General features: G+C 42.6%; 1 protein-coding gene across 2 annotated transcripts in view; it reads right to left on the bottom strand.

Moving 5' to 3' along the window:
- Nucleotides 1-25732, bottom strand: part of LOC122932123 (retinol dehydrogenase 7-like) — a 37896-nt gene that overhangs the window by 559 nt on the left and 11605 nt on the right. For both annotated transcript variants that reach the window (XM_044286366.1, XM_044286365.1), the window contains exons 2-4: nt 20833-21169; nt 7123-7381; nt 1966-2129 (exon numbers count right to left, since the gene is read on the bottom strand). In XM_044286366.1, coding sequence (XP_044142301.1) covers nt 1966-2129; nt 7123-7381; nt 20833-21145 — 736 coding nt within the window. In that variant the 5' untranslated portion in view covers nt 21146-21169. The remainder of the gene's footprint in view (nt 1-1965; nt 2130-7122; nt 7382-20832; nt 21170-25732) is intronic.

Raw genomic sequence — 25732 nt, 5'->3', positions numbered from 1 at the left:
CTTTTTGACATCCCAGAGGTCAGACCCCTAATTGACGAGCCATTAATATGTGCAACAGTATTTGTCCAGTCGAATCTCGGGTATCAGCCAGATCTCCACCAGATTCCATGACAGTCAATGGGACTAGTGGGCATTTTGGCAACATCTGGCAATGCCGGATCCAGATAACTCCAGCAGGCTGTTTTGGCAATGTGAAACTATCTTAATTTGCGCCAGAAAACTGGCTAAATGTTGCATTTGTTGGATGACTGGCTATGCCCCTTCCTGTCCTTACCTCGCCACCTTAAGGGGAAGTGGTGGGGGCAGTGCAAAATCAGATGCAAAAAAAAAATATTATATATATATATATATATATATATATATATAATGAAGAAAATCCGCAGCACTCCTTGAAGTATAGAAAAAATGTGTAATTTTATTCACACATGTCAAATAAGACAACGTTTCGGTTCTCTCACAGAACCTTTTTCAAGTCTTGAAAAAGGTTCTGTGAGAGAACCGAAACGTTGTCTTATTTGACATGTGTGAATAAAATTACACATTTTTTCTATACTTCAAGGAGTGCTGCGGATTTTCTTCATTGTTTTACGTCCTGAATCGTGGGACCACCGCTGGCACCACACAGCTACGGCTGAGCAAACGACAGGAGTGCTGCCTGAACTTCTTTTATGGATCCTATATATATATATATATATATATATATATATATATATATATATATATATATATATATATATAAATCCGGAAGAATGAGCGGCACTCCAATGGTAGAAAAAACAAGTGAACCTTTATTCACCCAGGTGCAACGTTTCGGCTCTGCTCTTGAGCCTTTTTCAGGCTCAAGAGCAGAGCCGAAACGTTGCACCTGGGTGAATAAAGGTTCACTTTTTTTTTCTACCATTGGAGTGCCGCTCATTCTTCCGGATTTACTAATTGGGGTAAGAAGCCTATTCCCCCAGGGACGTGCACCCTACCTTTTGCAACCATATTGAAAACACCAGTGCCGCCATTTTTTCTTGAACTATATATATATATATATATATATATATATATATAAAATTTATTTATTTTTTCCATTTACTGCAGCACTCACCTCCAGTTTTTTTAAAGGAGTCACGGACTGTACTGGTCTAGACACAGCCAGGTAAGCAATCCAGGAGTAGCAAAAAAACCTTCCAGCTCCTTTACCTTAAAAACCAATGCTTTATTCTTTCACATATTCAATTAAAATCCATGTGTACAAAGGAGAAACTGTAGCACAATGTGACACGTTTTGGGCCACTTGCGTGGTCCGAAACAAGTCACATTGTGCTACAATTTCCCCGTTTGTACACATGGATTTTAATTGAATATGTGAAAGACTAAAGCATTGGTTTTTAAGGTAAAGGAGCTGGAAGTTTTTTTGCTATTCCAAAATCAGAGAGATGCAACATTTTATATTTTTTTTAAGTCAGAGTTTGCGACTTTTTAATACCACATTTCAGGCACAAGGAAAATGATAAATCTCCCCCATGTTGTGGTGTAGTTGCTGCAGTACCCAGATTATTGTTTGCAGTTTCTGCCATCAGAACTAGTAGATTGTGAAATACGTTCTGGGTTTGAAGCCGACCAAGAACAACATCTGCACAGAGTTTGTATGTTTTCCCTGTGTTTGCGTGGGTTTCCTCTGGGTACTCTGGTTTCCTCCAACACTCCAGACCTACTAATTAGGGACCTTAGATTGTGAGCCCCATTGTGGACAGAGTGATGCTAATGTCTGTAAAGTGCTGCAGAATTTGTCAGCACCATATGTCAGTATAATAAATAAATAATTGCAATTTGCATATGGCCTAAAATGTGGCCCAATGGAACTAAAACCGGGTATTTAATGGTGAAGGGGAACATGCCTAATATATTGCCATGATCCAGCATTAGACACAGAATGCATTACATTCTCCGTTTATATATTTAATATAAAATACTCACTTTGCTGAAAAAACTTCTCTCCATAGCTTTTTTTGACTTCCTCTGAAGTATTGTCCCAGCTGTATTTTAAACTTTTTCTTAACACTTCTGAATTTGTAATTTGTGTGTTAAAAAATCCAGGTTCAATGATGCATACCTTGACTCCAAATGGCTTCATTTCACGCCTGTAAAATACACAGGGAACAGTAAAAAACATGTTTATCAAAAATTTCTAACCCCTTTAGGACCCTGCCATTTTTCACTTTAAGGACCAGGCCGTCTTTTTGGAAATGTGACACGTGTCACTTTATGTGGTAACAACTTTGGAACGCTTTTACTTATCCAAGTCATTCTCAGATTGTTTTCTCGTGACACATTGTACTTCATGACAACGGTAAATTTCAGTCAATATTTTCATATATTTTTTATTCCAAATTTACCCCCAGAAAACTGAAAAATTTGCAACTTTCCAAATTTCAATTTCTCTGCTTTTAAAACAGATAGTGATACCTCATATACTAGTAATTACTTTACATTTCCCATATGCCTACTTTATGTTTGGATCATTTTGTGAATGTCATTTTATTTTTTGGGGATGTTAGAAGGTTTAGAAGCAAATTCCAAAACCCACTTTTTAAGCACCAGTTCAGGTCTGAAGTCACTTTGTGGAGATTGCATAATAGAAACCACCCATAAATGGCCCCATTTTAGAAACTATACCCCACAAGGTATTCAAAACTGATTCTACAAACTTTGTTAACCCTTTAGGTGTTCCACAAGAATTAAAGGAAAATGTACATAAAATTTCATAATTTCACTTGTGGCAAATTTTTCATTTTAATCAATTTTTTTCCGGTAAAGCAAGGGTTAACAGCCAAACAAAACTCAACATTTATTACCGATTCTGTAGTTTACAGAAACACCCCATTTGTGATCATAAACTGCTGTACGGGCACACGGCAGGGCACAGAAGGAAAGGAGCACCATGTGGTTTTTGGAGGGCAGATTTCACTGGGATCATTTTAAATTGCCATGTCACATTTGAAGACCCCTCTGATGCACCCCTAGAGTAGAAACTCCCAAAAAAGTGAGCTCATTTTAGAAACTGGGATATTTTAGGATACATATGATTTTTGTTGCTCTACAGGGAGTGCAGAATTATTAGGTAAATGAGTATTTTGACCACATCATCCTCTTTATGCATGTTGTCTTACTCCAAGCTGTATAGGCTCGAAAGCCTACTACCAATTAAGCATATTAGGTGATGTGCATCTCTGTAATGAGAAGGGGTGTGGTCTTATGACATCAAGACCCTATATCAGGTGTGCATAATTATTAGGCAACTTCCTTTCCTTTGGCAAAATGGGTCAAAAGAAGGACTTGACAGGCTCAGAAAAGTCAAAAATAGTGAGATATCTTGCAGAGGGATGCAGCACTCTTAAAATTGCAAAGCTTCTGAAGCGTGATCATCGAACAATCAAGCGTTTCATTCAAAATAGTCAACAGGGTCGCAAGAAGCGTGTGGAAAAACCAAGGCGCAAAATAACTGCCCATGAACTGAGAAAAGTCAAGCGTGCAGCTGCCAAGATGCCACTTGCCACCAGTTTGGCCATATTTCAGAGCTGCAACATCACTGGAGTGCCCAAAAGCACAAGGTGTGCAATACTCAGAGACATGGCCAAGGTAAGAAAGGCTGAAAGACGACCACCACTGAACAAGACACACAAGCTGAAACGTCAAGACTGGGCCAAGAAATATCTCAAGACTGATTTTTCTAAGGTTTTATGGACTGATGAAATGAGAGTGAGTCTTGATGGGCCAGATGGATGGGCCCGTGGCTGGATTGGTAAAGGGCAGAGAGCTCCAGTCCGACTCAGACGCCAGCAAGGTGGAGGTGGAGTACTGGTTTGGGCTGGTATCATCAAAGATGAGCTTGTGGGGCCTTTTCGGGTTGAGGATGGAGTCAAGCTCAACTCCCAGTCCTACTGCCAGTTTCTGGAACACACCTTCTTCAAGCAGTGGTACAGGAAGAAGTCTGCATCCTTCAAGAAAAACATGATTTTCATGCAGGACAATGCTCCATCACACGCGTCCAAGTACTCCACAGCGTGGCTGGCAAGAAAGGGTATAAAAGAAGAAAATCTAATGACATGGCCTCCTTGTTCACCTGATCTGAACCCCATTGAGAACCTGTGGCCCATCATCAAATGTGAGATTTACAAGGAGGGAAAACAGTACACCTCTCTGAACAGTGTCTGGGAGGCTGTGGTTGCTGCTGCACGCAATGTTGATGGTGAACAGATCAAAACACTGACAGAATCCATGGATGGCAGGCTTTTGAGTGTCCTTGCAAAGAAAGGTGGCTATATTGGTCACTGATTTGTTTTTGTTTTGTTTTTGAATGTCAGAAATGTATATTTGTGAATGTTGAGATGTTATATTGGTTTCACTGGTAAAAATAAATAATTGAAATGGGTATATATTTGTTTTGTGTTAAGTTGCCTAATAATTATGCACAGTAATAGTCACCTGCACACACAGATATCCCCCTAAAATAGCTAAAACTAAAAACAAACTAAAAACTACTTCCAAAAATATTCAGCTTTGATATTAATGAGTTTTTTGGGTTCATTGAGAACATGGTTGTTGTTCAATAATAAAATTAATCCTCAAAAATACAACTTGCCTAATAATTCTGCACTCCCTGTATATTACATTTTTTGTAAGGCAAGGTAACAAAAAATTGCCGTTTTGGCACAGTTTTTATTTTTTGTTATTTAACATTGTTCATCTGACAGGTTAGATCATGTGCTATTTTGTTGTTACGGATGCGACAATACCAAATATGAATACTTTTTTTGGTTGTTTGTTTCAGTTTTACATAATGAAGCATTTAAAAAAAAAAAAAAAAAAGATTTTTTAGCGTCTCCATATTTTGAGAGCCATATATATTTTTTTGGGGGCCGATTGTGTTAGGTAGGAGCTCATTTTTTGTGGGATGAGATGATTGCTTGATTAGTACTATTTTGGGGTGCGTATGACTTTTTGATCGCTTTGTATTACACTTTCTGTGATGTAAGGTGACAAAAAAAATATATATTTTTTTTTTTTTACGGTGTTCATCTAAGGGCTTAGGTCATGTGATATATTAAAAGACCTGGTTGTTACAGACACGTGATACCTAATATTTCTTTTCACTTAACACAATAAAAGCATTTTTTTTTTTTTATTGACAAAATAAGGACATACAAAATTATTATATTCTTACAAATAGTTCTTAAAGTGCTCCCAAAAGTCCCACCAATAGCAATTATTCCCTTCCAGAGTGCCCTCGTTAGTAATAGTGCCGTCACAGTGATAATGCTCCTTCAGAATGTCCTCATTTGTAATAGTGCTCTCTATATAGTGCCCAATAATGATCATGCCCCAACAAACCACCCAGTTTTAAAAATGCAGTTATAATGCCACCCATTTATAATAGCCTCAATGTAATTCCTCCAGTATTTATAATGGCCCCCCTGTAGTGGTTCATGTGTTTATAATGGTCCCCTGTAGTGGTCCCCTATACTTATAATGGTCCTCTGTAGTGCCCAGTATGTTTAATGTCCCCTGTAGCACTCTGAAGATTTAATGCCCCCACTATTTATAATGGCCCCCTGTAGTGCCCCCAGTATTAAATGCCCCTCTGTACTGCTCCTAGTATGTTTAATGTGCTCCAGAGTTGACCCCAGTATTTATAATACCCCAATAGTATCCTTAGAATGATTAAGACCCCTCAATAGAGCACCCAGTCTTTCTAATACCCCAGTAGTGTCCATAATATTTTAATGCCCTTCAATAGTGCCCACAGCATTTATAATTTTCCACTAATGCCTCCAGTATTTATAATGGCGCCCTATAGTGTCACCAGTATTTAATTGCCCCTGTAATGCCCCCAGTATTTTTAATAACTCAGTAATGTCCCCAGGACTTAATGCCCCCCCAGTGTCCCCAGTATTTCTAATGGCCCACTGTACTGCCCCCTGGTATATTTAATACCTCAGTATTGCCCACAGTATCTATAATACCTCAGTAGTTCCCCTAGTATGTTTAATGTCCCCCAGCATTTATAATGCCTCAGTAGTGCCCCCAGTATTTCAAGCCTCAAGTATTTGTAATTACCCCCTATAGCTCCACCTCGCCTGAGGCCTACTGGAGTGAACAGCGGGGCTGCATCTCGCCCAAGGCAGGGGGCCTGGTGGGGCATACTTTGTGTGGTTTGGACATTGGTAAAAACCACCACTAGCTGTACCTAGTACATCCCTTTCCAATTGTACGATGTTCCTGGGTATGGAGCAGAGCAAGCAATAAAGATGTCCCTGCCCTAGCTCAAGCACACTGGCCTCTTCAAACAGACGATTGGCTGAGCTCAGAAAACCCCTGTAAGTATATGTTCACACATGGCAGATCTGTTATAGAAGTTTCTGCAACAATCCCATTCATCTGAATAGTTCTTGTGGAAATATATGCACATGCTGCAGAAACAACTCCATTTAGATTTATGGAAGAGATTTTCTGTCACAGAAATGTCCCTAAAAATTTGGAAAATGTGAATGTGAACGTGTCCACTTTGACAGGGCTAGGTAGTGTAAATGTCATCGCGCCTGCCTAGTTCTGTCAAAGTGCAGAGGGCTCTGCAGCTGCAGAAAATGCCGAACCTCTAGGTGTAAAGGCAATATGGGATATTAAGACCTCAAATTATCGCCTATGTTTTAATATATGTAAATGAGCCTTTTGGAGTAATGGGGATTACTCCAAAAGGCTCATTTACATATATTAAAACATAGGCGATCATTTGAGGTCTTAATATCCCATATAGCTGTCTGTTGACCCAAAAGAGTTATGTAGAGGGGCTGGACTCTATACAACTTTGCGTTCTAAATGTAAGACAGCTTCCTAGCTGAAAGGATCTTTGCGCCGCAATCTGCTCCAGAAATACACCTAATATAGGCACATATCTGGTTAGTAAATGACCCCCATAATTTTTCTCAGCAATGCGGGCACATATGAAACATGGGACCAACACAGATGCCTTCAGCTGCCATGTGCACATGCAACAGGTCAGCCAGTTTCATAGGTACAAATCTGCTGACAGATGCCCTTTAATAAAACATAGACAACCCTTTTAACAGTACTAACCTTAGAGTATCTGAAAATGATTCCACTCCATACTTGGACAAGCAGTATCCTCCGGGAGACACAGTCAGTCTTCCTGCTATACTGGCTATATTGATCACTCGTCCTCGAGCTTTCCGAATCAAGGGTAAGAAATGGATGGTCACATCAACAACCCCCAGGAGGTTAACATTTATGATTTTGAAGAAATCTTCTTTCGTCATCCATTCATTCATACTACTCGGGATACTAATTCCTGCATTATTTACTATGCCCCAGATTCCTGCAGATGAGAAAATAGGATTTTAGCAGTGCATGAACTTGTACCAAACCCTTTCCTGTTTATTCATAATGGGTGATCTTATTTCAGAAAACATAATTTTTGGAAACCCCTTTATATGATGCAGGTGTCCCTTTCAACATTGGTCACTGGGATTTTGACTTTGAGATTCCTAAATCAGCTAGTACTGCAGGGAAATGGAGCATGCACAATAAAACTTTCTTGATAGTACAGGCTGTGAAATCAAAGATGTGCTAAATGAAGGTCATAGGTTTAGTTGAGCTCCAAATGGGCAAAATGCCTCCTCCACTATTGTCTACTACTATATAATCTAAAAAACAAGTGCACACCGGTTAATGAAACCCTTGTGAACAGCTCCCAGTACATGAGGGAGGTGATTCATAGCATTCTCTGTATAAATGTGTATATATTAGAGTTGAGCGAACACCTGGATGTTCGGGTTCGAGAAGTTCGGCCGAACATCCCGGAAATGTTCGGGTTCGGGATCCGAACCCGATCCGAACTTCGTCCCGAACCCGAACCCCATTGAAGTCAATGGGGACCCGAACTTTTCGGCACTAAAAAGGCTGTAAAACAGCCCAGGAAAGAGCTAGAGGGCTGCAAAAGGCTGCAACATGTAGGTAAATCCCCTGCAAACAAATGTGGATAGGGAAATGAATTAAAATAAAAATTAAATAAATAAAAATTAACCAAAATCAATTGGAGAGAGGTTCCATAGCAGAGAATCTGGCTTCCCGTCACCCACCACTGGAACAGTCCATTCTCAGATATTTAGGCCCCGGCACCCAGGCAGAGGAGAGAGGTCCCGTAACAGAGAATCTGTCTTCATGTCAGCAGAGAATTAGTCTGCATGTCATAGCAGAGAATGAGGCTTCACGTCAGCCACCACTGCAACAGTCCATTGGCATATATTTAGGCCCAGCACCCAGGCAGAGGAGGGAGGTCCCGTAACAGAGAATCTGTCTTCATGTCAGCAGAGAATTAGTCTGCATGTCATAGCAGAGAATGAGGCTTCACGTCAGCCACCACTGCAACAGTCCATTGGCATATATTTAGGCCCAGCACACACACAGGCAGAGGAGAGAGGTCCCGTAACAGAGAATCTGGCTTCATGTCAGCAGAGAATCAGTCTGCATGTCATAGCAGAGAATGAGGCTTCACGTCAGCCACCACTGCAACAGTCCATTGGCATATATTTAGGCCCAGCACACACACAGGCAGAGGAGAGAGGTCCCGTAACAGAGGATCTGGCTTCATGTCAGCAGAGAATCAGTCTGCATGTCATAGCAGAGAATCAGGCTTCACGTCAGCCACCACTGCAACAGTCCATTGTCATAAATTTAGGCCCAGCACCCAGGCAGAGGAGAGAGGTCCCGTAACAGACAATCTGGCTTCATGTCAGCAGAGAATTAGTCTGCATGTCATAGCAGAGAATGAGGCTTCACGTCAGCCACCACTGCAACAGTCCATTGGCATATATTTAGGCCTAGCACACAGGCAGAGGAGAGAGGTCCCGTAACAGACAATCTGGCTTCATGTCAGCAGAGAATCAGTCTGCATGTCATAGCAGAGAATGAGGCTTCACGTCACCCACCACTGCAACAGTCCATTGGCATATATTTAGGCCTAGCACACAGGCAGAGCAGAGAGGTCCCGTAACAGACAATCTGGCTTCATGACAGCAGAGAATCAGTCTGCATGTCATAGCAGAGAATGAGGCTTCACGTCACCCACCACTGCAACAGTCCATTGGCATATATTTAGGCCTAGCACACAGGCAGAGCAGAGAGGTCCCGTAACAGACGATCTGGCTTCATGTCAGCAGAGAATCAGTCTGCATGTCATAGCAGAGAATGAGGCTTCACGTCAGCCACCACTGCAACAGTCCATTGGCATATATTTAGGCCCAGCACCCAGGCAGAGGAGGGAGGTCCCGTAACAGAGAATCTGTCTTCATGTCAGCAGAGAATTAGTCTGCATGTCATAGCAGAGAATGAGGCTTCACGTCAGCCACCACTGCAACAGTCCATTGGCATATATTTAGGCCCAGCACCCAGGCAGAGGAGGGAGGTCCCGTAACAGAGAATCTGTCTTCATGTCAGCAGAGAATTAGTCTGCATGTCATAGCAGAGAATCAGGCTTCACGTCACCCACCACTGCAACAGTCCATTGGCATATATTTAGGCCCAGCACCCAGGCAGAGGAGGGAGGTCCCGTAACAGAGAATCTGTCTTCATGTCAGCAGAGAATTAGTCTGCATGTCATAGCAGAGAATGAGGCTTCACGTCACCCACCACTGCAACAGTCCATTGGCATATATTTAGGCCCAGCACCCAGGCAGAGGAGGGAGGTCCCGTAACAGAGAATCTGTCTTCATGTCAGCAGAGAATTAGTCTGCATGTCATAGCAGAGAATGAGGCTTCACGTCAGCCACCACTGCAACAGTCCATTGGCATATATTTAGGCCCAGCACACACACAGGCAGAGGAGAGAGGTCCCGTAACAGAGGATCTGGCTTCATGTCAGCAGAGAATCAGTCTGCATGTCATAGCAGAGAATCAGGCTTCACGTCAGCCACCACTGCAACAGTCCATTGTCATAAATTTAGGCCCAGCACCCAGGCAGAGGAGAGAGGTCCCGTAACAGAGAATCTGGCTTCATGTCAGCAGAGAATCAGTCTTCATATCATAGCAGAGAATCAGGCTTCACGTCACCCACCACTGTAAGAGTCAATTTTCATAAATTTAGGCCCAGAACCCAGGCAGAGGAGAAAGGTCCCGTAACAGACAATCTGGCTTCATGTCAGCAGAGAATCAGTCTGCATGTCATAGCAGAGAATCAGGCTTCACGTCAGCCACCACTGCAACAGTCCATTGGCATATATTTAGGCCTAGCACACAGGCAGAGGAGAGAGGTCCCGTAACAGACAATCTGGCTTCATGTCAGCAGAGAATCAGTCTGCATGTCATAGCAGAGAATGAGGCTTCACGTCAGCCACCACTGCAACAGTCCATTGTCATAAATTTAGGCCCAGCACCCAGGCAGAGGAGAGAGGTCCCGTAACAGACAATCTGGCTTCATGTCAGCAGAGAATTAGTCTGCATGTCATAGCAGAGAATCAGGCTTCATGTCAGCCACCACTGCAACAGTCCATTGGCATATATTTAGGCCTAGCACACAGGCAGAGGAGAGGTTCATTCAACTTTGGGTAGCATCGCAATATAATGGTAAAATGAAAATAAAAATAGGATTGAATGAGGAAGTGCCCTGGAGTCCAATAATATATGGTTATGGGGAGGTAGTTAATGTCTAATCTGGACAAGGGACGGACAGGTCCTGTGGGATCCATGCCTGGTTCATTTTTATGAACGTCAGCTTGTCCACATTGGCTGTAGACAGGCGGCTGCGTTTGTCTGTAATGACGCCCCCTGCCGTGCTGAATACACGTTCAGACAAAACGCTGGCTGCCGGGCAGGCCAGCACCTCCAAGGCATAAAAGGCTAGCTCTGGCCACGTGGACAATTTAGAGACCCAGAAGTTGAATGGGGCCGAACCATCAGTCAGTACGTGGAGGGGTGTGCACACGTACTGTTCCACCATGTTAGTGAAATGTTGCCTCCTGCTAACACGTTGCGTATCAGGTGGTGGTGCAGTTAGCTGTGGCGTGTTGACAAAAGTTTTCCACATCTCTGCCATGCTAACCCTGCCCTCAGAGGAGCTGGCCGTGACACAGCTGCCTTGGCGACCTCTTGCTCCTCCTCTGCCTTGGCCTTGGGCTTCCACTTGTTCCCCTGTGACATTTGGGAATGCTCTCAGTAGCGCGTCTACCAACGTGCGCTTGTACTCGCGCATCTTCCTATCACGCTCCAGTGCAGGAAGTAAGGTGGGCACATTGTCTTTGTAGCGTGGATCCAGCAGGGTGGCAACCCAGTAGTCCGCACAGGTTAAAATGTGGGCAACTCTGCTGTCGTTGCGCAGGCACTGCAGCATGTAGTCGCTCATGTGTGCCAGGCTGCCCAGGGATAAGGACAAGCTGTCCTCTGTGGGAGGCGTATCGTCATCGTCCTGCCTTTCCCCCCAGCCACGCACCAGTGATGGACCCGAGCTGCGTTGGGTGCCACCCCGCTGTGACCATGCTTCATCCTCATCCTCCTCCACCTCCTCCTCATCCTCGTCCTCCTCGTCCTCCAGTAGTGGGCCCTGGCTGGCCACATTTGTACCTGGCCTCTGCTGTTGCCAAAAACCTCCCTCTGAGTCACTTCGAAGAGACTGGCCTGAAAGTGCTAAAAATGACCCCTCTTCCTCCTCCTCCTCCTCCTCCTCCTGGGCCACCTCCTCTTCCATCATCGCCCTAAGTGTTTTCTCAAGGAGACATAGAAGTGGTATTGTAACGCTGATAACGGTGTCATCGCCACTGGCCATGTTGGTGGAGTACTCGAAACAGCGCAACAGGGCACACAGGTCTCGCATGGAGGCCCAGTCATTGGTGGTGAAGTGGTGCTGTTCTGTAGTGCGACTGACCCGTGCGTGCTGCAGCTGAAACTCCACTATGGCCTGCTGCTGCTCGCACAGTCTGTCCAGCATGTGCAAGGTGGAGTTCCACCTGGTGGGCACGTCGCATATGAGGCGGTGAGCGGGAAGGCCGAAGTTACGCTGTAGCGCAGACAGGCGAGCAGCAGCAGGATGTGAACGCCGGAAGCGCGAACAGACGGCCCGCACTTTATGCAGCAGCTCTGACATGTCGGGGTAGTTGTGAATGAACTTCTGCACCACCAAATTCAGCACATGCGCCAAGCAAGGGATGTGCGTCAAATTGGCTAGTCCCAGAGCTGCAACGAGATTTCGCCCATTATCACACACCACCAGGCCGGGCTTGAGGCTCACCGGCAGCAACCACTCGTCGGTCTGTTGTTCTATACCCCGCCACAACTCCTGTGCGGTGTGGGGCCTGTCCCCCAAACATATGAGTTTCAGAATGGCCTGCTGACGTTTACCCCGGGCTGTGCTGAAGTTGGTGGTGAAGGTGTGTGGCTGACTGGATGAGCAGGTGGAAGAAGAGGAGGAGGAAGCCGAGAAGGAGGAGGTGGCAACAGGAGGCAAAGAATGTTGCCCTGCGATCCTTGGCGGCGGAAGGACGTGCGCCAAACAGCTCTCCGCCTGGGGCCCAGCTGCCACTACATTTACCCAGTGTGCAGTTAGGGAGATATAGCGTCCCTGGCCGTGCTTACTGGTCCACGTATCTGTGGTTAGGTGGACCTTGCCACAGATGGCGTTGCGCAGTGCACACTTGATTTTATCGGATACTTGGTTGTGCAGGGAAGGCACGGCTCTCTTGGAGAAGTAGTGCCGGCTGGGAACAACATACTGTGGGACAGCAAGCGACATGAGCTGTTTGAAGCTGTCTGTGTCCACCAGCCTAAATGACAGCATTTCATAGGCCAGTAGTTTAGAAATGCTGGCATTCAGGGCCAGGGATCGAGGGTGGCTAGGTGGGAATTTACGCTTTCTATCAAATGTTTGTGAGATGGAGAGCTGAACGCTGGCGTGTGACATGGTTGAGACGCTTGGTGACGGAGGTGGTGGTGGTGGTGTTGGTGGTACATCCCCTGTTTGCTGGGCGGCAGGTGCCAACGTTCCTCCAGAGGCGGAGGAAGAGGCCGAGGCGGCAGCAGCAGAATAGGCCGAGGCGGCAGCAGCAGAAGAGGTAGCAGGGGGAGCCTGAGTGACTTCCTTGGTTTTAAGGTGTTTACTCCACTGCAGTTCATGCTTTGCATGCAGGTGCCTGGTCATGCAGGTTGTGCTCAGGTTCAGAACGTTAATGCCTCGCTTCAGGCTCTGATGGCACAGCGTGCAAACCACTCGGGTCTTGTCGTCAGCACATTGTTTGAAGAAGTGCCATGCCAGGGAACTCCTTGAAGCTGCCTTTGGGGTGCTCGGTCCCAGATGGCGGCGGTCAGTAGCAGGCGGAGTCTCTTGGCGGCGGGTGTTCTGCTTTTGCCCACTGCTCCCTCTTTTGCTACGCTGTTGGCTCGGTCTCACCACTGCCTCTTCCTCCGAACTGTGAAAGTCAGTGGCACGACCTTCATTCCATGTGGGGTCTAGGACCTCATCGTCCCCTGCATCGTCTTCCACCCAGTCTTGATCCCTGACCTCCTGTTCAGTCTGCACACTGCAGAAAGACGCAGCAGTTGGCACCTGTGTTTCGTCATCATCAGAGACATGCTGAGGTGGTATTCCCATGTCCTCATCATCAGGAAACATAAGTGGTTGTGCGTCAGTGCATTCTATGTCTTTCACCGCTGGGGAAGGGCTAGGTGGATGCCCTTGGGAAACCCTGCCAGCGGAGTCTTCAAACAGCATAAGAGACTGCTGCATAACTTGAGGCTGAGACAGTTTCCCTGGTATGCATGGGGGTGATGTGACAGACTGATGGGGTTGGTTTTCAGGCGCCATCTGTGCGCTTTCTGCAGAAGACTGGGTGGGAGATAATGTGAACGTGCTGGATCCACTGTCGGCCACCCAATTGACTAATGCCTGTACCTGCTCAGGCCTTACCATCCTTAGAACGGCATTGGGCCCCACCATATATCGCTGTAAATTCTGGCGGCTACTGGGACCTGAGGTAGTTGGTACACTAGGACGTGTGGATGTGGCAGAACGGCCACGTCCTCTCCCAGCACCAGAGGGTCCACTAACACCACCACGACCATGTCCACGTCCGCGTCCCTTACTAGATGTTTTTCTCATTGTTATGGTTCACCACAACAACAAATATATTATTTGGCCCAATGTATTGTATTCAAATTCAGCGGGATATAAATTTGAGGCCTAGTATTTAGGCGCTGGGTGACCGGTATGGATTTAGTGACAGAATTAGACTTGGAAATGCACAGAAGCGTGTGTGTGAAGTTATTCTGAATGACCCTATGTGCACCTTCAATATGATCTACCCTTTTAGGGATAGATTTCAAATAGCTCTGATATAGCAGAAACGACTAAATTATGAAATTGCTAAATTGGGAATTGTATTTCAACCCAGAACAAAAAATGTGCTTTGACGGACACTAAATAACTTTCCCAGCCACAACAGGACAGCGGTAACGAGAGATTTAGCGGGATATAAATTTGAGGCCTAGTATTTAGGCGCTGGGTGACAGGTATGGGTTTAGTGACAGAATTAGATTTGGAAATGCACAGTAGCGGGTGTGTGAAGTTATTCTGAATGACCCTATGTGCACCTTGAATATTATATACCCTTTTAGGGATAGATTTCAAATAGCTCTGATATAGCAGAAACCACTAAATTATGAAATTGCTAAATTGGGAATTGTATTTCAACCCAGAACAAGAAATGTGCTTGAACGGACACTAAATAACTCGCCCAGCTACAGCACTAAGGACAGATTTAGCGGGATATAAATTTGAGGCCTAGTATTTAGGCGCTGGGTGACAGGTATGGGTTTAGTGCCAGAATTAGACTTGGAAATACACAGTAGCGGGTGTGTGTGAAGTTATTCTGAATGACCCAATGTGCACCTTGAATATTATATACCCTTTTAGGGATAGATTTCAAATAGCTCTGATATAGCAGAAACCACTAAATTATGAAATTGCTAAATTGGGAATTGTATTTCAACCCAGAACAAGAAATGTGCTTGAACGGACACTAAATAACTCGCCCAGCTACAGCACTAAGGACAGATTTAGCGGGATATAAATTTGAGGCCTAGTATTTAGGCGCTGGGTGACAGGTATGGGTTTAGTGCCAGAATTAGACTTGGAAATACACAGTAGCGGGTGTGTGTGAAGTTATTCTGAATGACCCAATGTGCACCTTGAATATTATATACCCTTTTAGGGATAGATTTCAAATAGCTCTGATATAGCAGAAACCACTAAATTATGAAATTGCTAAATTGGGAATTGTATTTCAACCCAGAACAAGAAATGTGCTTGAACGGACACTAAATAACTCGCCCAGCTACAGCACTAAGGACAGATTTAGCGGGATATAAATTTGAGGCCTAGTATTTAGGCGCTGGGTGACAGGTATGGGTTTAGTGCCAGAATTAGACTTGGAAATACACAGTAGCGGGTGTGTGTGAAGTTATTCTGAATGACCCAATGTGCACCTTGAATATTATATACCCTTTTAGGGATAGATTTCAAATAGCTCTGATATAGCAGAAACCACTAAATTATGAAATTGCTAAATTGGGAATTGTATTTCAACCCAGAACAAGAAATGTGCTTGAACGGACACTAAATAACTCGCCCAGCTACAGCACTAAGGACAGATTTAGCGGGATATAAATTTGAGGCCTAGTATTTAGGCGCTGGGTGACAGGTATGGGTTTAGTGCCAGAATTAGACTTGGAAATACACAGTAGCGGGTGTGTGTGAAGTTATTCTGAATGACCCAATGTGCACCTTGAATATTATATACCCTTTTAGGGATAGATTTCAAATAGCTCTGATATAGCAGAAACCACTAAATTATGAAATTGCTAAATTGGGAATTGTATTTCAACCCAGAACAAGAAATGTGCTTGAACGGACACTAAATAACTCGCCCAGCTACAGCACTAAGGACAGATTTAGCGGGATATAAATTTGAGGCCTAGTATTTAGGCGCTGGGTGACAGGTATGGGTTTAGTGCCAGAATTAGACTTGGAAATACACAGTAGCGGGTGTGTGTGAAGTTATTCTGAATGACCCAATGTGCACCTTGAATATTATATACCCTTTTAGGGATAGATTTCAAATAGCTCTGATATAGCAGAAACCACTAAATTATGAAATTGCTAAATTGGGAATTGTATTTCAACCCAGAACAAGAAATGTGCTTGAACGGACACTAAATAACTCGCCCAGCTACAGCACTAAGGACAGATTTAGCGGGATATAAATTTGAGGCCTAGTATTTAGGCGCTGGGTGACAGGTATGGGTTTAGTGCCAGAATTAGACTTGGAAATACACAGTAGCGGGTGTGTGTGAAGTTATTCTGAATGACCCAATGTGCACCTTGAATATTATATACCCTTTTAGGGATAGATTTCAAATAGCTCTGATATAGCAGAAACCACTAAATTATGAAATTGCTAAATTGGGAATTGTATTTCAACCCAGAACAAGAAATGTGCTTGAACGGACACTAAATAACTCGCCCAGCTACAGCACTAAGGACAGATTTAGCGGGATATAAATTTGAGGCCTAGTATTTAGGCGCTGGGTGACAGGTATGGGTTTAGTGCCAGAATTAGACTTGGAAATACACAGTAGCGGGTGTGTGTGAAGTTATTCTGAATGACCCAATGTGCACCTTGAATATTATATACCCTTTTAGGGATAGATTTCAAATAGCTCTGATATAGCAGAAACCACTAAATTATGAAATTGCTAAATTGGGAATTGTATTTCAACCCAGAACAAGAAATGTGCTTGAACGGACACTAAATAACTCGCCCAGCTACAGCACTAAGGACAGATTTAGCGGAATATAAATTTGAGGCCTAGTATTTAGGCGCTGGGTGACAGGTATGGGTTTAGTGCCAGAATTAGACTTGGAAATACACAGTAGCGGGTGTGTGTGAAGTTATTCTGAATGACCCAATGTGCACCTTGAATATTATATACCCTTTTAGGGATAGATTTCAAATAGCTCTGATATAGCAGAAACCACTAAATTATGAAATTGCTAAATTGGGAATTGTATTTCAACCCAGAACAAGAAATGTGCTTGAACGGACACTAAATAACTCGCCCAGCTACAGCACTAAGGACAGATTTAGCGGGATATAAATTTGAGGCCTAGTATTTAGGCGCTGGGTGACAGGTATGGGTTTAGTGCCAGAATTAGACTTGGAAATACACAGTAGCGGGTGTGTGTGAAGTTATTCTGAATGACCCAATGTGCACCTTGAATATTATATACCCTTTTAGGGATAGATTTCAAATAGCTCTGATATAGCAGAAACCACTAAATTATGAAATTGCTAAATTGGGAATTGTATTTCAACCCAGAACAAGAAATGTGCTTGAACGGACACTAAATAACTCGCCCAGCTACAGCACTAAGGACAGATTTAGCGGGATATAAATTTGAGGCCTAGTATTTAGGCGCTGGGTGACAGGTATGGGTTTAGTGCCAGAATTAGACTTGGAAATACACAGTAGCGGGTGTGTGTGAAGTTATTCTGAATGACCCAATGTGCACCTTGAATATTATATACCCTTTTAGGGATAGATTTCAAATAGCTCTGATATAGCAGAAACCACTAAATTATGAAATTGCTAAATTGGGAATTGTATTTCAACCCAGAACAAGAAATGTGCTTGAACGGACACTAAATAACTCGCCCAGCTACAGCACTAAGGACAGATTTAGCGGGATATAAATTTGAGGCCTAGTATTTAGGCGCTGGGTGACAGGTATGGGTTTAGTGCCAGAATTAGACTTGGAAATACACAGTAGCGGGTGTGTGTGAAGTTATTCTGAATGACCCAATGTGCACCTTGAATATTATATACCCTTTTAGGGATAGATTTCAAATAGCTCTGATATAGCAGAAACCACTAAATTATGAAATTGCTAAATTGGGAATTGTATTTCAACCCAGAACAAGAAATGTGCTTGAACGGACACTAAATAACTCGCCCAGCTACAGCACTAAGAACAGATTTAGCGGGATATAAATTTGAGGCCTAGTATTTAGGCGCTGGGTGACAGGTATGGGTTTAGTGCCAGAATTAGACTTGGAAATACACAGTAGCGGGTGTGTGTGAAGTTATTCTGAATGACCCAATGTGCACCTTGAATATTATATACCCTTTTAGGGATAGATTTCAAATAGCTCTGATATAGCAGAAACCACTAAATTATGAAATTGCTAAATTGGGAATTGTATTTCAACCCAGAACAAGAAATGTGCTTGAACGGACACTAAATAACTCGCCCAGCTACAGCACTAGGGACAGATTTAGCGGGATATAAATTTGAGGCCTAGTATTTAGGCGCTGGGTGACAGGTATGGGTTTAGTGCCAGAATTAGACTTGGAAATACACAGTAGCGGGTGTGTGTGAAGTTATTCTGAATGACCCAATGTGCACCTTGAATATTATATACCCTTTTAGGGATAGATTTCAAATAGCTCTGATATAGCAGAAACCACTAAATTATGAAATTGCTAAATTGGGAATTGTATTTCAACCCAGAACAAGAAATGTGCTTGAACGGACACTAAATAACTCGCCCAGCTACAGCACTAGGGACAGATTTAGCTGGATATAAATTTGAGGCCTAGTATTTAGGCGCTGCGTGACAGGTATGGGTTTAGTGACAGAATTAGACTTGGAAATACACAGTAGCGGGTGTGTGTGAAGTTATTCTGAATGACCCAATGTGCACCTTGAATATTATATACCCTTTTAGGGATAGATTTCAAATAGCTCTGATATAGCAGAAACCACTAAATTATGAAATTGCTAAATTGGGAATTGTATTTCAACCCAGAACAAGAAATGTGCTTGAACGGACACTAAATAACTCGCCCAGCTACAGCACTAGGGACAGATTTAGCTGGATATAAATTTGAGGCCTAGTATTTAGGCGCTGGGTGACCGGTATGGATTTAGTGACAGAATTAGACTGGGATATGGCCAAAAAATAAACAGACTATTGCTGGTTAAATGCACTTGGTGTGACAGCTTCACCCTGATGTAGGCTTTAGCCAAAAAACAACCACACCATTGAGGGTTAAATGCACTTGGTGACAGGCGCAGCTTGCCCCTGATTTAGTATATGGCCAAAAAATGAACAGACTATTGCTGGTTAAATGCACTTGGTGTGACAGCTTCACCCTGATGTAGGCTTTAGCCAAAAAACAACCACACCATTGAGGGTTAAATGCACTTGGTGACAGGCGCAGCTTGCCCCTGATTTTGTATATGGCCAAAAAATGAACAGACTATTGCTGGTTAAATGCACTTGGTGTGACAGCTTCACCCTGATGTAGGCTTTAGCCAAAAAACAACCACACCATTGAGGGTTAAATGCACTTGGTCGCAGCTTGTGCTGGCGCACCACAAGACACAAAATGGCCGCCGATCACCCCAGAAAAATGTGACTGACAAACGGTCTGTGCAGCCTAAAAACAGTGAGCAATTGAGGATCAGCAGCTCAATGATCCACAGCTGCAGATCGATCAGTTAATCAAGTCCTTTGGAGGAGTTAATCTGCCTAATCTCGCCCTACTGTCGCAGCCGCAACCTCTCCCTACGCTAATCAGAGCAGAGTGACGGGCGGCGCTATGTGACTCCAGCTTAAATAGAGGCTGGGTCACATGGTGCTCTGGCCAATCACAGCCATGCCAATAGTAGGCATGGCTGTGATGGCCTCTTGGGGCAAGTAGTATGACGCTTGTTGATTGGCTGCTTTGCAGCCTTTCAAAAAGCGCCAAGAAAGCGTCACAAAAGCGCGAAGAAAGCGACGAACACCGAACCCGAACCCGGACTTTTACGAAAATGTCCGGGTTCGGGTCCGTGTCACGGACACCCCAAAATTCGGTACGAACCCGAACTATACAGTTCGAGTTCGCTCATCCCTAGTATATATATATATATATATATATATATATATATATATATATATATATATATATATATATATACACACACACACACACATACACTGTAGCTGTCATTCACTGACAGTCAGTAACAGGTCTTCTTTCAAGGAGTTCCCCTTAAATAAAATAATTTACTGATTAGATCATTCAAAACATTAGAAGTTTAAGTTTTCCATTTCAATCTCTTAAAAAAAAAAAAAAAAAAAAATGGCCCTCTGGCTGGCAATAGCTGTCAAATACTTTTTATGGTGCTCCCTGCTGATTCTCAGAACATCCCACCAAGGAGGATTGTTAGTACAGACGTTCGTTCTCAGTAATCAGCCCAATAATAGTAAAAATATATATATATTTTTGCCTTGTTTAATTTAAAAGCGCCACTGACCTCAAAAATGCTGTAAAAGTGCCACAAACCAAAACCCTGTGAATGTGGGCTGTGCAATATTTTAATTTAGACTGTAAAGTGACATCTAGGGACAGTTAAAAAATGTAAAAAACAAAAAAAAGTCACTGTATGTGAAATCAGCCTTATTTTTTTTTATGGTAAAGGGGTTGCCTCATGAAATACGGTACAGTGGTGACATATGGCTATGATAAGCCATCAATCTCACGTCCAATTGTCGAGGAGTTTGACAGCTGTGACCATTAACCATCAATAGAATGTAATGGTGCTAGGAAAGCACTACGCCACTTTGATGGCCTTTAAGTTAGTTCCACCAAGGTCTTTCATAAGACAACCCCTCTAAGTAATTATATTTAATGTACTAGTCATATTTTAAACAAAAAAAAAGATTTCAACAACCTAACCTTTGTCGCCAACAATATCAGATGCCCACTTGACTGCAGCAACAACACTCTGAGTGTTGGTAACATCCAAAGTGACTGTCTGCACTCTGCTTGAAGTCTCCTTCTTTAGGTCTTCAGCTCCTTTCTTGGTCAGACAACCCGCCAGAACCTTCACTCCACGCTTGTCCAGCTGTCTTGCCAACAGATTTCCAAATCCAGAATCACATCCAGTGATGAAGACATATTTGTCTGTAAGATTCTTCAGGATCAAACCATATCTGTATCGTCTGTATAGGAAGATTAAACCCAACAGCACCAGCAGAGGGAGCCACATATTGGATGAAGTAGTAATGCGTGACTACAATAGATAGAACACAGAGAAAGAAAATTCAATATAATTTCTCTTACATACCCATTTATTCAACATTACCAAGTTACCTAATAAACATCCTGATTAATACAAATCCAAAGAGGGGACATTTTCTCACATACTATACAAGTTCCGTTCACTCTGTTCATTTGAAATGCTGCACAAATAAGTTTTTTTAGTAGCATTTTTCCACCTGCCTTGTTTTTTTATACAAGAAAATTAAGCCAAAAAGCCAATGAAAACATCTCATAATTGTTTTTAAAGACCACCATTTTGGAAACTCCCTTAAAGTATTTATTAAGGGGTAGAGTGAGCATTTTGACATAGTTAATACGGTTGAAAAAAAAGAGATAAGTCCATCAAGTTCAACCAAGGGATAGGTGGGGATGCTAATCCCAGGAGGAAGTGAAACTCAGATTTCTACATGTTACTTTTAAGAATTCATCTAAATCCTTTTTAAAACTGTCCACTGTTGACCACGTCCTCAGGAAGTCTGTTCCACAGATTCACAGTTCTAACAGTAAAGAAGCTTTGACGCTTCTGGAGACTGAACTTTTTCTTCTCCAGTCGGAGGCAGAGCCCCCCTGTCTTTTGAGGGCATTTTGCATGGAACAGTTTTTCATCGTATTTTTTTATGGTCCATTTATATATTTGTATAGGTTAATCATGTCCCCCCTTAGACGTCTCCTCTCAAGACTAAATACGTTAAATTCTTTAAACCTTTCTTCATAACCAATACCCTTAGTCGCTCTCCTCTGCACTTTTTCCAGCTGCAGTGCATCCTTTCTATGGACTAGTGTCCAGAACTTAACTGCATATTCCAGATGAGGCCGCACCAACGCTTTGTAAAGTGGTAATATTACATCCCTGCCCCGCGAGTCCATGCCTCGTTTAATGCATAGCAATATCCTGGTGGCCTTAGAAGCAGCTGATTGACATTGTATGCTGTCATTCAGTCTATGATCTAGAGAAGGACTCCCAAATCCTTCTCTATAAGTGACTGTGTTACATCCCCAAGGACATATGAAGCACAGAGGAATTGGATATACCATTACAGAACCTTTTTGTTGCATTGTTTTTTTAGTAGTGAAATGCCAAAGTACTGTTTATTCTCTACACAATAGATGTCTATTGGAGGAGCGGCTTAGGCATTTATGGCCCTCTTTATTGTAGAGACTATTGTTTGAGGTCACTATTGTATCCACACATGTGAACCCCAGGGGGTAAGGCCACGCAGCTCACAAAGAGAAGTCATTGTCTCTCAACCATAAGGAGACAATGACTCCATAAAATTGGTGTAAGTATTTAAAGTCCATTTATTTTTGGCATTTTTTAAAATATATATTGTGTAAACTGTAGAAGGTACAGTAATACATTCCTCATTTGGTCTTGTTTAAAATGTTATGCATTTTAGTTTTATTATATTACCTTTTCCCTTACATTAGTTGGCAATAGTATTAATGTAGTGGTTCTTAGTGAGGTTGTGCCATAAGCTACTTTTCACTCTAAAGTGTATTTTCATCAATAACTAACTCCTGTTCCTCCTTTTTTTAAATTTACCTCATTTTCAGTTCTCACTCATCTCCCATGTCTGAATCCTACTTCCTGGTGTGTCACGTGACTGCTATCCCATCATAGTCTTTCAATAATTGTAGACTCATATAGAAGATTGCCTCATGTTCTTCAATGTTTTCCAGTGTGCAATCACAAATCATGGGTGAATCACCTTCACTCCTTTTATTGATTTGTAAAAAAAAAAATCCATAATCGCATAAGTGTTTTAAAACATGAGGGATGCAGAGTCCAACATCATGCTCCAACCATGCAACATTTCGGTAAACTCTGCAGCCTTACTAATGCATGGGGAGGCAGAGAATGCTGAATATTTATAGCATGATACCTATATAGTACAATAGATAATATATTATTATATCATATAAATCTGTGCAGATACAAGACGGATCCACACCGAACGCCGGTGTGAAAGTAGCCCTAACTTTATTTTCCTTTTGGAAGGTAGCCAATTTGCATATCTTTTCCAGAAACCAAATATATGCAAATCAGACTTCCTTCCTACAGGAAAAAAAAAAAAAAACGAAGCCTCTCTGATTTCAGCAGATGTAAGATATGCTAATTTGCATATAGTTTTCCCAAAACCCCGGGGGGGCATAGCCTGGACTACAATACTCCTCACACATGCTTGGCCCTCTCCTTATGGAAAATAGTCCCTCCCCAGACTCCAACCAAGACCTCTCAAGCAGCTAAGCCAATTTAAAAGCAGAGCTGTTAGTTTTTCTGAGATGCTCATTCCCCATTTGGAAAGACTGGTTTGCACATTTCTTTTGCAGAAGGGTGTTATGTATTATGCTCTGTGTTTTTGATTTTCTTGAAAAAAGATCCCCTCAAAAAATCTGGACTAATTCCAAATCAGTAGAATCAATTTGCTTATCTCTGTTATGTTTCTCTGCATTTCCTGTGAGTGATATTCTAAAACGGTGGTAGTCAATCCATCATATTATGGAGGTTTGCTGTAGCCCTTAGTTCTACCTGCAGGCCACACATTGGGACAGATTTATCATTACTCCGACAGCTCACTCCACTTTCACATATGGCTAAAGTCAGATTTATGATCGGCCCTTTAAGACTGTAATAAATGTGGTTTGACGGTAGCAGTTTATCCGTCAGTGAGCAGCTTTACAAAAGTCGCACGTTTTTATAAAAAAGTCACACGTTCTATTAAAAAGTCTCATAAGATAAGCATGGTCCTCACTGGAGTGAAATTGCGCATTTTTTGCTACTTTTTAAATAGTCCCAATAGTAAATCTGTCAAGAGATTCATTTACATAAGAAAACACGCCCACTTTCAGAAAACTGGCGAGCATAGTGCAGAGCAGAAAAAAGTTGTGCGCAGTTTTAGTGTTTGCAAATTTTTTTGCGACTTTTTCACTATTATTCTGACTTGAGCGAATGATAAATCTGGCCCAAAGTGTTCAGTGCCTATTTGCATTGAGAAGGTGGACACACAAATGCGGTCACTCATTTATGGTGATTGGAAAATAGGGAAACGTGTAAACACAAGCGTATTCACTGGGTTGACCTAGGGCTCCAGAAGTTGAACCATCACTGATCAGACATTTCTAGAACTACATAAATATAGTGGGAAAGAGCCTTTCATACTTGCTGATGATAACACCTAACCCAAAACATGCTAAAAAAATTTCATGCGCTTGTGCATATTTATCTCCCGAGAAGCATCTATTGGCCATGTTTCAGAAAGTAAAGTATTTTGGAGTTGAGTTGCTTTGTGACCTGTCTAGAACTTGATGTTCTTGCTGTCTCCACACCAAGAGTAATATCAATATTCTTTTTTTTACGTTTTTATCAGGTTTTTTTTAAGGTGCATAAGAAAACACTCAGGGCCAGATTTATCATTAGCTCAAGTCAGAATAAGGCCTCTTTCACACTACAGTATGTTGAATTCAGTGTTTTGCGTTCCGTTTTTCACGGATCCGTTGTTCCGTTTTTTGCTTCCGTTGTGGTTCCGTTTCCGTTCCGTTGTTCCGTTTTTCCGTATGGCAAATACAGTATACAGTAATTTCATATTAAAAATTGGGCTGGGCATAACATTTTCAATAGATGGTTCCGCAAAAAACGGAACGGAAACGGAAGACATACGGATGCATTTCCGTATGTGTTCCGTTTTTTTTGCGGACCCATTGACTTGAATGGAGCCACGGACTGTGATTTGCGGCCAAATATAGGACATGTTCTATCTTTTCAACGGAACGGAAAAACGGAAATACGGAAACGGAATGCATACGGAACACATTCCGTTTTTTTGCGGAACCATTGAAATGAATGGTTCCGTATACGGACCGTATACGGAACGCAAAAAACGGACCGTATACGGAACGCAAAAAACTGTAGTGTGAAAGAGGCCTAATGGAGTGAAAAAGTCGCAAATTTTTGCGCAATCGCTTAAACTGCACAAAAATTTGCGACTTTTTTCTGCTCTGCACTATGCTCGCCAGTTTTCTGAAAGTGGGCGTGTTTTCTTATGTAAATGAATCTCTAGACAGATTTACTATTGGGACTATTTAAAAAGTCACAAAAAAAGTTGCAATTTCACTCCAGTGAGGACCATGCTTATCTTATAAGACTTTAATAAAACATGCGACTTTTTCGTAAAGATGTGCGACTTTTGTAAAGCTGCTTACTGACGGATAAACTGCTACCGTCAAACCACATTTATTACAGTCTTAAAGGGCCGATCATAAAATCTGACTTGGCTAAAACTGACTTTAGCCATATGTTAAAGTGGAGTGAGCTGTCAGAGTCGTGATAAATCTGGCCCTCAGTCTTCTGATATAGATCAAATGCAACTTAAAAAGACATGTTGTAAAAAAAAAAAAAAATAATTTTTTATAGAACATGAGGTATAAAAATAACACCAGAAGCAATCCATGCCTTTTGGGGAGAAAATAATGTTTGAAATAGATTTTTCTCAACCTGATGATCATTGCTTTAGCAGCTAGCTTGACCAGTAAGATC

The sequence above is a fragment of the Bufo gargarizans genome, chromosome 3 (assembly GCF_014858855.1).
Source record: "Bufo gargarizans isolate SCDJY-AF-19 chromosome 3, ASM1485885v1, whole genome shotgun sequence".
NCBI lineage: Eukaryota > Metazoa > Chordata > Amphibia > Anura > Bufonidae > Bufo > Bufo gargarizans.
The sequence above is the reverse complement of the archived record's forward strand: the minus strand, read 5'-3'. Positions and strand labels throughout refer to the sequence as shown.